Source organism: Trachypithecus francoisi, unplaced genomic scaffold (assembly GCF_009764315.1).
Source record: "Trachypithecus francoisi isolate TF-2019V2 unplaced genomic scaffold, Tfra_2.0 Lachesis_group3, whole genome shotgun sequence".
NCBI lineage: Eukaryota > Metazoa > Chordata > Mammalia > Primates > Cercopithecidae > Trachypithecus > Trachypithecus francoisi.
In genome coordinates this window covers 52,715,336-52,728,215 of record NW_022681468.1, presented here as the reverse complement: position 1 = coordinate 52,728,215, position 12,880 = coordinate 52,715,336, and the positions used below count along the sequence as shown (strand labels likewise).

Genomic DNA, 12,880 nt, shown 5'->3' with positions numbered 1-12,880 from the left:
GTGGCAGGCACCTGTAGTCCCAGCTACTTGGGAGGCTGAGACAGGAGAATGGCATGAACCTGGGAGGCGGAGCTTGCAGTGAGCCAAGATCAGGCCACTGCACTCCAGCCTGGGTGACAGAGTGAGACTCTGTCTCAAAAAAAAAAAAAAAAAAAAAAAAAAAACTTTTATCAAAAGTACACATAAACAAATATTGGACTCTAGTTAATGATATACTTCTACTTATGTGGATCCATCTAGTTAATGACATATTTAGGAGGAGGTATACTGATGCCTGCAATTTACTTTGAAATGCATCCAAAAAATAAGATGTTCTAATGGATGGCTACAAGGATGGACAGATGAACAGATATGTGGTAAAGTGAGTTTATTACAATTGTGGAATCTAGGCCAGGCATGGTGGCTCACACCTGTAATCCCAGCATTCTGGGAGGCCAAGGTGGGCGGATCACCTGAGGTCAGGAGTTTGAGACCAACTTGGCCAACATGGAGAAACCCCATCTCTACTAAAAACACAAAATTAGTCAGGCATGGTGGCGCATGCCTGTAATCCCAGCTACTCGGGAGGCTGAGGCAGGGGAATCACTGAACCCGGGAGGCGGAGGTTGTGGTGAGCCGAGATCGTGCCACTGCACTGCAGACTGTGGGCAACAAGAGCGAAACTCTGTCTCAAAACAAAACAAAACAAAACAAAATCTGAATAAAGTATGGACTTTCAGATACATTTTTTTCCCTCTATTTTATCTTTGATACTTTCCATAATAAAATGTTAAACAGGCTGGACGCGGTGGCTCGCACCTGTAATCCCAGCACTTTGGGAGGCCAAAGTGGGCAGATTACCTGAGGTCAGGAGTCCGAGACCAGCCTGGCCAACATGTTGAAACTCCATCTCTACTAAAAACACAAAAATTAGCCAGGCATGGTGGTAGGTGTCTGTAATCCCAGCTACTCTGGAGGGTGAGACGGGAATCGCTTGAACCCAGGAGGCGGCGGTTGCAGTGAGCCGAGATCACGCCATTGCATTCCAGTCCGGGCGACAGAGTGAAACTCCATCTCAAAAAAATAAATAAAATAAAATACACAAAAAATAAAATGTTGGCCAGGTGCGGTGGCTCACACTTGTAATCCCAGCACTTTGGGAGGCCGAGGCGGGTGAATCACAAGGTCAGGAGATCAAGACCATCATGGCTAACACGGTGAAACCCCACCTCTATTAAAAATATAAAAAATTAGCCAGGTGCGGTGGTGGGCGCCTGTAGTCCCAGCTACTCGGGAGGCTGAGGCAAGAGAATGGCGTGAACCTGGCAGGTAGAGACTGCAGTGAGCTGAGATCACGCCACTGCACTCCAGCCTGGGTAACAGAGCGAGACTCCGTCTCAAAATAAATAAATAAATAAAATAAAAGGTTAACAAAAACAAACAAAAAGAATGAGAGCTATTCAGTATAAATACTCCTCAAGGGGTTTCACCGTTGGAAGCAGATAAATGGGATAGTATGTACAAGGCAGGTTTTTCAAGTTTTTCATTAAGATACTGGACACATCAACAGGTATACACACATACCTTGTAGCTCGCAGATTTAATTCCATCAGGAACCTCATCCTGAAAAAGAAAAAATATGTTTTTAGATGGCATTTATTCTATCTTTTTAAAACATATCTTAAATTTCTATGATTTATGAGAAAAATCCATAAAACAAATTATCGAAGTTGGATTTTTTTTTTTTTTTTTGAGACGGAGTTTCGCTCTGTCGCCCAGGCTGGAGTGCAGTGGCCGGATCTCAGCTCACTGCAAGCTCCGCCTCCCAGGTTTACACCATTCTCCTGCCTCAGCCTCCCAAGCAGCTGGGACTACAGGCGCCCGCCACCTCGCCCGGCTAGTTTTTTTGTATTTTCTAGTAGAGACGGGGTTTCACCATGTTAGCCAGGATGGTCTCGATCTCCTGACCTCGTGATCCGCCCATCTTGGCCTCCCAAAGTGCTGGGATTACAGGCTTGAGCCACCACGCCCGGCCTTGAAGTTGGATTTTTTAACAGAATAGTTAGGTAGAGCATACATTATGTATATTACAGCAAGGAAATGTAAAAATAGTCATTTAGCCATTATTCCTTTTGATGTTCAAATTGTCCCATATTTGGCCACTAGGAGATCCACTGAGTGCTAACTTGATATTCATACCTGTGTTCTTTTGATATTACTCCAGTGGTCCTTAGTAGAATTTTTTTTGTTTTGTTTTCTGTGATGGCCAGTCATTCTGGGTTCTTGGAACCCAGAGGTTTGGGTCACAGAGACAGATCCCTCATGAACAGCATGGTGCCATCTATGAGGTAATGAATTAATCTATTAGCTCTATTTTCTAGAAGTAATAAGTTTTACTATCTAGAACTAATCTATTAGTTCACTTGGTACCTGGCACCTCCCTGCTCTCTCTTGCTCTCTCTTGCCATGTGATATGACAGCTCCCTTTTTGCCTTCTGCCATGATTGTAAGCTTTAGGCCTCACCAGAAGCCAAGCAGATGCTGGCACCATGCTTCTTCCCACTGCAGAACTGGGAGCCAAATTAACCTCTTTTCTTTTCTTTTTTTTTTTTTTTTTTGAGACGGAGTCTCGCTCTCTCGCCCAGGCTGGAGTGCAGTGGCGGATCTCAGCTCACTGCAAGCTCCGCCTCCCGGGTTTACGCCATTCTCTCGCCTCAGCCTCCCGAGTAGCTGGGACTACAGGCGCCCGCCATCTCGCCCGGCTAATTTTTTGTATTTTTTTAGTAGAGACGGGGTTTCACCGTGTTAGCCAGGATGGTCTCGATCTCCTGACCTCGTGATCCGCCCGTCTCGGCCTCCCAAAGTGCTGGGATTACAGGCTTGAGCCACCGCGCCTGGCCTTTTCTTTATAAGTTACCCAGTCTCAGGTGTTCCCTCATAGCAATGCAAAATGGACTAACACATCTATGTTACTTTACCAGACTCTCCCCATCTCATCTTCTATTCCACACTCCCCCCAATACTGCCAGTTAGCATTCTAACTCTGATCTAATCGTGGCACTTCTCTGCTAAGCTAACATTATCTGTATTTACAAACTAAGAATATTTTTAGATGGATAAATATCTTCCAATGTTTTTTTTTTTTTTTTTTTTTGAGATAGGGTCTCACTCTGTTGCCCAGGCTGGAGTGCAGTGGCAGATCTCGGCTCACTGCAACCTCTGCCTCCCAGGTTCAAACGATTCTTGTGCTTCTCAGCCTCCCAAGTAGCACTCTGCTATGTCCAGCTAATTTTTGTATTTTTAGTAGAGACAGGGTTTCACCATGTTGACCAAGCTGACCTCAAACTCCTGACCTCAAGTGATTTGCCTGTCTTGGCCTCCCAAAGTGTTGGGATTATAGGCGTAAGCCACCGTGCCTGGCCTTCCAATGATCTTTTAAAGAAAAAAGCTTTTCTCCATCATAACATCAGTTCAAGAAAAAAAACACGTATTGCCGCCAGGTACAGTGGCTTATGCCAGTAATCCCAGCACTTTGGGATGCCAAGGCGGGTATATCATCCGAGTTCAGGAGCTAAAGACCACACTGGGCAACATAGTGAAACCTTGTCTCTACCAAAAGTACAAAAAATTAGCTGGGCATGGTGATGTGTGCCTGTAGTCCACCTGTAGTCCCAGGTATTCGGGAGGCTGAGGTGAAAGGATTGCTTAGGCTCAGCAGGCAGAGGGTACAGTGAGCTGAGATCACGCCACTGCACTCCAGCCTGGGCAACAGAGCGAGACCCTGTCTCAAAAACAAGCAAAAAACACAAACAAACAAACAAACAAAAGTATTGGCATGAAAGGCATTCTGCCTTTCAGTTCTTCCCAGCTCTGCAGAAGCTTAAAATAACTAGATCCTGACTTCAATTTTTCAGTGCAAATTGATAACTTTAACCTGATTCTTTTATAGCATTTCTATACATTCAAATCAAATAATAAATATATATTTAACATTTCTCAAATGCTAAAATTGGTTGTCTTCTCTAGGATTTACAATGAAATACATCTCATTCATCAGTCTGTCAACTGATGGAATCAATAAGCTATTATTTTATGCTACAATATTTTCAGCGTTTCTGCTCCCTCCAATCTTCTTTTCCAAATGGCATCCCCTAGCTCTACACCTCATCAATAATAACCAGAAATAACTGCTATCTCAAGATGAGATTTGACTTTGCAATAACTGTAAAATATTTATATTTTCTAATATTAATAAAAAGCTCATCTAATGAACAAGTATAATTAAATGTCTTTATTAAGCATCTACCATATTTCAGCATTTTTACTAATTCATATAACTAGGATACTGGTAAATTTCCCCAACTAATTTTTTCTATTACTAAATTACAAACGTAAAACTTAGAATACAAAATGTTTACATTGTTAATATCACTTTAATAATATGCTCATGCTTTAATAGTAACAAAGTGTTTCATAAATTAATCCTTTAATTTTCAATAAGTTGTGTGTATATGAGGATTAATGTAACAAAAAACATGCTTCTCATTCTCATGGTAAAATGCCCATAAATAGTATTTGACATTGGCCTTAATTCCACATGCTAGATAAGTCTGGATAACAATATTTACATATGTAAAATTAAACCACCCGAAACCACAATAACACTTCACATCTATTAGGATAACCATTATCCAAAAGAACAGAAAGTAAAAGTGTTGTCAATAATGTGAAGAAACTAGAACTCTTGTGCATTGCTGGTAGGAATGTAAAACGGTACAGCCACTGTTGAAGACAGCATGGCAGATCCTCAGAAAAAACAAATGGAACTAACACATGATCCAGCAATTCCACTTGGAAGTATATACCCCAAAAAACTAAAGTAGGGATTCAAATAAATATTTGTGCATAGCAGCATTATTCACAATAGCAAAAAGGTAGAAATAACCCAAAAGTCCATCAACAGGTGAATGTATGAACAAAACATAGTATAGGCATACAGTGGAATATTATTCAGCCTTAAAAAAGAATCAAAGCTGGGCATGGTGGCTCACACCTGTAATTCCAGCATTTTGGGAGGCCGAGGCGGGCAGATCACCTGAGGTCACCAGTTAGAGACCAGCCTGACCAACATGGAGAAATCCCATCTCTACTAAAAATACAAAATTAGCTGGTCATGGTGGCGCATGCCTATAATCCCAGCTACTCGGGAGGCTAAGGCAGGAGAATCACTTGAACCTGGGAGGCAGAGGTTGCAGTGAGCTGAGATCGCACCACTGCACTCCAGCCTGGGCAACAGTTAGAGCAAACAAAAAAAAAAAAAAAAAAAGGAATCAAATTCTGATACATACTACAAACATGTATCAGGCTAGAAACACTATGCTAAGTGAAATAAACCATGCAAAAAAGGACAAATATTGTATGATTCCCCTAATGCGAAGTACCAGAATAGTCAAATTTGGAAAGAAAACCCAAATGGTGGTTGCCAAGGACTGGGAGGAGGGAGAAATTAAGACTTATTAATAGGAACAGTTTACAGTTTCAGTTTGGGAAGATGAAAAGTTCTAGACATAGATGGTAGCAATGGTTACACAACAATGTGAACATACTTAATGCCACTGAACTGTACACATAAAAACTGCTAAAATGATCAACTTTCGAGACCAACATGGCCAACATGGTGAAACCCCGTCTCTACTAAAAATACAAAAAACTAGCTGGAGGTGGTGGTGCACACCTGTAATCCCAGTTACTTGGGAGGCTAGGGCAGGAGAATTGCTTGAACCCAGGAGGCGGAGGTTGCAGTGACCTGAGATGGTGCCATTGCACTCCAGCCTGGGCGACTGGGTGAGACACCATCTCAAAAAAGAAAATGTCAACTTTATTTTAAAAGTAAAATAAAAAGATGTACTTTTAAAGGGAATAAATTGTCATTCAAAAATATTTTTAAAACTCTATTTTCACAGTAGGATACTTCAAATGTTAAAACTCTGAAAATTCCTAAGTAAAACCAGGTGTTTTGTCCACTCATACCCAGGAAATCCAAGGCAAAAATACACCCGAAAAAAGGGGGGACGGAATTTTGTTTATACTTCGATTAATTTCATTTTATTATGCTATATACATAACTTGGTTCAGAAAAGATGTAAGAGGAAAAACAAATATCAAGCCAAAAGAACTATTATCAATCTCCCTAATAAGTCAAAAGACTATATTAACCACAAAATGTTAATTATATTATTATGAAGGCAGTGTAATTCAAAATAGGTTTTATAAGTTTGGGTTTTTAACGTATAAATATTGAATGTTATATTTAAACTAAGGACTGCACCATTATTTTAGTTATATTGGCCCCCTTTAAAAAGTTGTAATGGGCCGAGTATAGCGGCTCACACCTCTAATCCCAGTACTCTGGGAGGCTAAGGCAGATGGATTGTTTGAGCCCAGAAGTTCAAGACCAACCTGGGCAACCTCATCTCTATTTTTTCATAAAAAATCTTAAAATAAATAAATAAAACAAAACAAAAAGTTGTAATGGATGAAAAAACATGTAACAGTTTTTAAATGTATACATGGTTCTTACAGATTGACATGGTTTGACAGCACAGTCCCTTCTTCCACACTGGCTGATGTCATTCCAGAAAGGACATGGTCTCTTCAGATTTACCTGTAAAATAGTAATAGGAAAATAATTATAAAAATCAGAATCTCAAAATTATAATTTTTTTTTTTTTTTTTTTTTTTGAGACGGAGTCTTTCTCTGTCGCCCAGGCTGGAGTGCAGTGGCGCGATCTCGGCTCACTGCAAGCTCCGCCTCCCGGGTTCCCGCCATTCTCCTGCCTCAGCCTCCTGAGTAGCTGGGACTACAGGCGCCCGCCACCGCGCCCGGCTAATTTTTTGTATTTTTAGTAGAGACGGGGTTTCACCATGGTCTCGATCTCCTGACCTTGTGATCCGCCCACCTCGGCCTCCCAAAGTGCTGGGATTACAGGCGTGAGCCACCGCGCCCGGCCCTCAAAATTATAATTGATGGTTACAAATTATGGTGCTATAACTTGGTCGTGTTATCAATTGCAAACATATTATTTCTTCCACCTTCTGTTGCCAGTTTCCAACAACTGCATAAATGTGAAGCTAGTATAAGTAAATTGGTAGACTTGGTTAGAAAGACACAGACTGGGCAGGGCACAGTGGCTCATGGCTGTAATCCCAGCACTTTGGGAGGCCAAGGCGGGCGGATCACCTGAGGTCAGGAGGTCGAGACTAGCCTGGCCAAGGAGGAAAAACCCCATCTCTACTAAAAATACAAAAATTAGTCGGGCATGGTGGCAGGTGCCTGTAATCCCAGCTACCCGGGAGGCTGAGGCAGGAGAATCGCTTTAAACCAGGAGGCGAAGGGTGCGGTGAGCCGAGGTTGCACCACCACACTCCAGCCTAGACAACAAGAGCGAGACTTTGTCTTAAAAAACAAAAGGACACAGATTGGGTTGGGCATGATGGCTGACGCCTGTAATCCCAGCACATTGGGAGGCCAAGGCAGATGGATCACCTGAGGTCAGGAGTTCAAGACCAGCCTGGCCAATATGGCAAAACTCCATCTCCACTAAAAATATAAAAATTAGCCGGGTGTGGTGGCAGGTGCCTGTAATCCCAGTTACTCAGGAGGCTGAGGTAGGAGAATTGCCTGAACCCGAGAGGTAGAAGTTGGCAGTGAGCAGAGATCACGCCACTGCACTCAAGCCTGGGCGACAAAGCAAGACTCGGTCTCAAAAAAAAAAGACACTGACCGCCATTAAATAGACTCTGAACAGAGGGCAACTAGGAGCCAAAGTAGTTTGACTCACCTTCTTTTCAAACAAGAAAGAGTTAACAGATAGAGAATAGACAATTGTAAACTCTGACTACAATTAAATACTCCATTGGTCAGGTTTTCTAAACTCTTCTAGTAGATATCTCAAGATAAAACAGCACCAGTCATTTGTTAAAATAATATAGGTCAGGATAAAGTCATGATTCTACAAAAAATATTTAATTATTTTAATTAATTGAAACCAATCTGATGTTTTAGAAAATTATGATCTCACCATTTTGATAACAATATATAATAATTTCTGTCCTAACTTCAATTTAACCAACTAGGTTCTAACTCTATAGTGTAAAATTCAGTTACTAAAATTATCCAATGGATGGTTTCAGAATCACATGGTTCACTCTTATGAACTGAATTTTCTTAACAAAGCCTATATCAATTTTAAATAACAACTACAACGTTGAAGCTCAGTAATTCTTAAGAAAATGTAATTATCCATTTAAAGTATTCATGTATAAAAAAATTAAAATTAAAAATACCTTGTAATATCTAAAGTAGTCACTTTCGAGAAGTTTTTGTAGTCTTGGGAAAAGCCTGTAGTTATTAAATCTATCAATAGTTTCAACGTCACAGGTACAATCATCCAAGTAGCCACTAACCTGTTACAAAGAAAATGAAATATTAAATTGAAATGTCCTGAATGCAACAGGGTTGTTTTTCCTCACATGGTTGTTAGGAAACAGCCCCCTACTCAACCAATCCTTATCCTCCCTCCTCCCACATAGTTTCTTGAGATGGGGTATGACAATAATCTGGTAATACTGCTGCTCTTGCTATATACCGAGGAATGGATTGGATACTTCTGTAAGGTGTGTAGAGCTCATCACACACACACACACACAGAGAGTTGGTCCCCTGGCAGCCATTTATTTTGTAACTCTGCCCTCCAGGCCATAGTTGACCTGACCAAGGGTAGGCATCTAACTCAAACCAGGTCATGGTACCCCTCCAGGATCCTAGAATTGAGAATAACAGGGAAAGATGTCTCCCTGTGGCAAGACCAGTAAACAAATACTCCGTCATGTGAACTGAGGAGCACATGAGCCAGATGGCAGAGAACAGAAAAGTTTTAAAAGATACACAAAGCTTGATTGTGCTTGGAATTCTTGGGGGAAAAAAAAGATACACAAAGAAGCAGAAGAGGAGATAGAGAGAGAGTACATGCTACTTGGATATCTGAGGGATTTCCAGCTCCCACTTCCACTGTCTTTTCTGAGGCACAGCTGCATTCCCATCCTTAGCTTTCAGTAAGGATCTAACAACCCTCAAATAATAGGCTGTAACAATTTCTTAAAGGTTTGGAATGGTGCTTAGAAACTACTTATCATTAGTAACAATGAAACAGCAAACTGACTTCAAAGTCAGTCTGCTCTTCAAATTTTTAAAGCTAATGTCTCAACGATATGTACTAAATCAAGCTATTAAATGCGCATATCCTAGGATACAATGGTAATGATAACAAATATTATCAGTTAAGAAACTAGAATTATTTTTTTCTTTTTTTCACCTGTGTTACTTGCCAAATTAAACTAAAATTCTTAGGTGTTTATTTGAGCTAGAAAAACATCTAACAGAATTAAAGATTGCATTAAGAAACAAATATGATTCCAAAAACAAAAACAAACCTAGAAAAAAAATGTTAAATATAGCATGTTCCAGAAAAGAGATATTTATCATACTCTGGTCTAGATATTTGTATTTTAATCTACTTTGGATTATATTTTAGGAGGATCTATTGCCTAGAAATAAATAATTTAAAAATCTACTGACAAGGAAGCAAATCAATAATACTCTATTGAAATACTGAATTAAGATTCAGTATTTTAGAATACTGTAAAATCCTAAACTTTAATTTGAGAATATCACAAAAGAGTAATGGAAATTTTTCACCTAAAAGAAATAAGAATACTTTGGATGACAACAGCAACATTCAAGAGGAACTTTTTACTGCTTTTCCTATTCTTGTTTTGGACTAATTCAGTTTCTAGAAATCTGATCTACATATTTTGTCATGTAATAACTATTTTCATTTCATATGCAAATTTGTCCTTGTTTCCTACTAAAAATTCTCTGAATACACAAGAATCTCAGAGTCCTAATTTTGGATACCAACAACACAAAGTACTTTTAACCTAAATGATTTGATTTTTCAAACTTTCTTTTGAACTTTAAGAGTAGAACTTCTAGGGACAAAAAATAGCTGTTTCTCCTCTTTGATACGAATTATTATACAAAGAATGACAGACACAGAGACTGCAAAGGCCAAAGGGACATATGCAAAGTAGAGACATTAAGTTACAAAAAGAAACACATGAAAAACTTGAGAGCAAGTTTCAAGGCATCCATTCTTCCCCCAGAGGAATTCATTTTTAAGGTAAAAAAAAAATCTTCAAGACTCAGCTCAGTATCACCTTTTTCAGCAAGCTGTCCTGCCAGTACTCCTTACCACCGGCTGGGTTAAATGCCTCTTCCAGCTGCTCCCAGGTCACTCCATACACTATTATCTAAGTATTACTGTACCTCACAGTAGTGAATTTATCTATTTTGCTCCTGCCCACTCGAGTATAAAATCCTTGAGTGAAAAATCATATACTTCCAGAAAGCACACAGTAGATGCTCAATAATTATTTGTGGCCTGTAATCCCAGCACTCTGGGAGGCTGAGGCGGGAGGATCACTTGAGGTCAGGAGTTGGAGACCAGCGTGACCAACATGGCGAAGCGCCATCTCTACCAGAAATATAAAAATTAGCCAGGCATGGTGGCCCATGCCTGTAGTCCCAGCTACTTCTGCGCCTGAAGCAGGAGAATCACTTGAACCCAAAACGCAGAGGTTGCAGTGAGCCAAGATCACACCACTGCACTCCACTGCACTCCAGCCTTGGCAACAAAGTGAGATCCTGTCACAAATAAATTATTATTATTATTATTATTATTATTATTTGTGGAAGAGGTGGGTGAATGAATGAATGTTGTCCATTGGCACTCATCACTGGGGACCAGCACCATACTGTCTCATTAAACATATCTAGCACCATGTCACCTATGGTATGCTCAGTGCCCCAGAGTACACAAGCACAGGGGCAGAAACACACATAGCAAGTAAAGCAAGCAGCAAAGGTAAACACCTTTTGTATCCATCATTCTTCCTATCTCTATCCTAATTACAAAGGAAGCTCTAAGAAGCCCCAAACCAGAAAGAAATGCAAAAATCCTCCAGAGCTGAGGTGGCATATAGCCAAGAGACCACAAAGGGAAAGGAGGCAGGATAAATGGTAGATTTTAAAATGTTCTTGGCCAGGCGCAGTGGCTCACGCCCGTAATCCCTGCTTTGGGAGGCCGAGGTGGGCGGATCACGAGGTCAGGAGATCGAGACCATCCTGGCCAACACGGTGAAACCCCGTCTCTACTAAAAAAAATACAAAAATTGGCCGGGCGCGGTGGCTCAAGCCTGTAATCCCAGCACTTTGGGAGGCCGAGGCGGGCGGATCACGAGGTCAGGAGATCGAGACCATCCTGGCTAACACTGTGAAACCCCGTCTCTACTAAAAAATACAAAAAACTAGCCGGGCGAGGTGGCGGGCGCCTGTAGTCCCAGCTACTCGGGAGGCTGAGGCAGGAGAATGGCGTGAACCCGGGAGGCGGGGCTTGCAGTGAGCTGAGATCCGGCCACTGCACTCCAGCCTGGGCGACAGAGCGAGACTCCGTCTCAAAAAAAAAAAAAAAAAAAAAAAAAAAAAATACAAAAATTTAGCTGGGCGTGGTGGTGGGCGCCTGTAGTTCCAGCTACGCGGGAGGTTGAGGCAGGAGAATGGCGTGAACCCGGGAGGCAGAGCTTGCAGTGAGCCGAGATCGCACCACTCTCCAGCCTGGGCGACAGAGTGAGACTCTGTCTCAAAAAAAAATTAGCTGGGCATGGTGGTGCATGCCTGTAGTCCCAGCTACTCGGAAGGCTGAGGCCAGAGAACCGCTTGAACCTGGGAGGCAGAGGTTGCAGAGAGCCAAGATCACACCACTGCACTCCAGCCTGGGCAACAGAGCTAGACTCGGTCTCAAAAAAAGAAAAAATGTTCTGCCCCTTCTGAAATATGGAGTACGAGGTATTCTTAACTACAACCACAGGTGGCAGGGCAGCTAAGGGAGTATAAGGGTGGCAGGAGTTTCAATGGATGAAGACAGTTCAGTAAAGACAAGACAGGAAGATTCTCAGAAATCCATGCCATCTGACAGCTCAGATAAGCCTGCCAACCTGATCCCTGGGAGACAGTCTGGCAAAGATGGTGGCAGGATCAGTTCTAGAAACCAGAGAACAAAGCATGTTACTAGAATAGAATCTCAGTCAGGGAGTGGCTCACGCCTGTAATCAGCACTTTGGGAGGCTGAGGTTGGTAGGTCTCTTGAGCCCAGGAATTCCAGACCAGCCTGAGCAACACGGTAAAACCCTGTCTCGGCCAGGCGCGGTGGCTCACGCTTGTAATCCCAGCACTTTGGGAGGCCGAGGCAGGTGGATCACGAGGTCAGGAGATTGAGACCATCATAGCTAACACAGTGAAACCCTGTCTCTACTAAAAATACAAAAAATTAGCTGGGCGTGGTGGCGGGTGCCTGTGGTCCCAGCTACCGGGGAGGCTGAGGCAGGAGAACAGCGTGAACCCGGGAGGCGGAGCTTGCAGTGAGCCGAGATGGAGCCACCAGTGGGGCAACAGAGCAAGACTCCGTCTCAAAAAAAAACAAACAAACAAACAAAAAACCCTGTCTCAACCAAAACTACAAAAAAAAAAAAAAAATTAGCCAGGCATGGTGGCATACACCTGCAGTCCCAGCTGCTTAGGAGGCTGAGGTGGGAGGATGGCTTGAGCCTGGGAAGTCGAAGTTGTGGTGAACTGAGATTGCGCCACTGCACTCCAACCTGGGCAATGGGAGTAAGACCCTGTCTCAAAAAAAAAAAGATAAAGATTAGAGCTTCAGGAAAGGGCTAAAGTAAAATACAGTTAAAAGACACAGAACAGGATCCTGGAAACAAAGCAAAATCCTAT

General features: G+C 41.9%; 1 protein-coding gene across 1 annotated transcript in view; it reads right to left on the bottom strand.

The window, feature by feature from the left end:
• The window catches only part of ERO1A (endoplasmic reticulum oxidoreductase 1 alpha), a 60,211-nt gene that overhangs the window by 38,369 nt on the left and 8,962 nt on the right, over positions 1 to 12,880 (bottom strand). The window contains exons 2-4 of the mRNA XM_033188028.1: positions 8,326 to 8,445; positions 6,560 to 6,643; positions 1,564 to 1,602 (exon numbers count right to left, since the gene is read on the bottom strand). Of these exons, the coding sequence (XP_033043919.1) occupies positions 1,564 to 1,602; positions 6,560 to 6,643; positions 8,326 to 8,445 (243 nt within the window). The remainder of the gene's footprint in view (positions 1 to 1,563; positions 1,603 to 6,559; positions 6,644 to 8,325; positions 8,446 to 12,880) is intronic.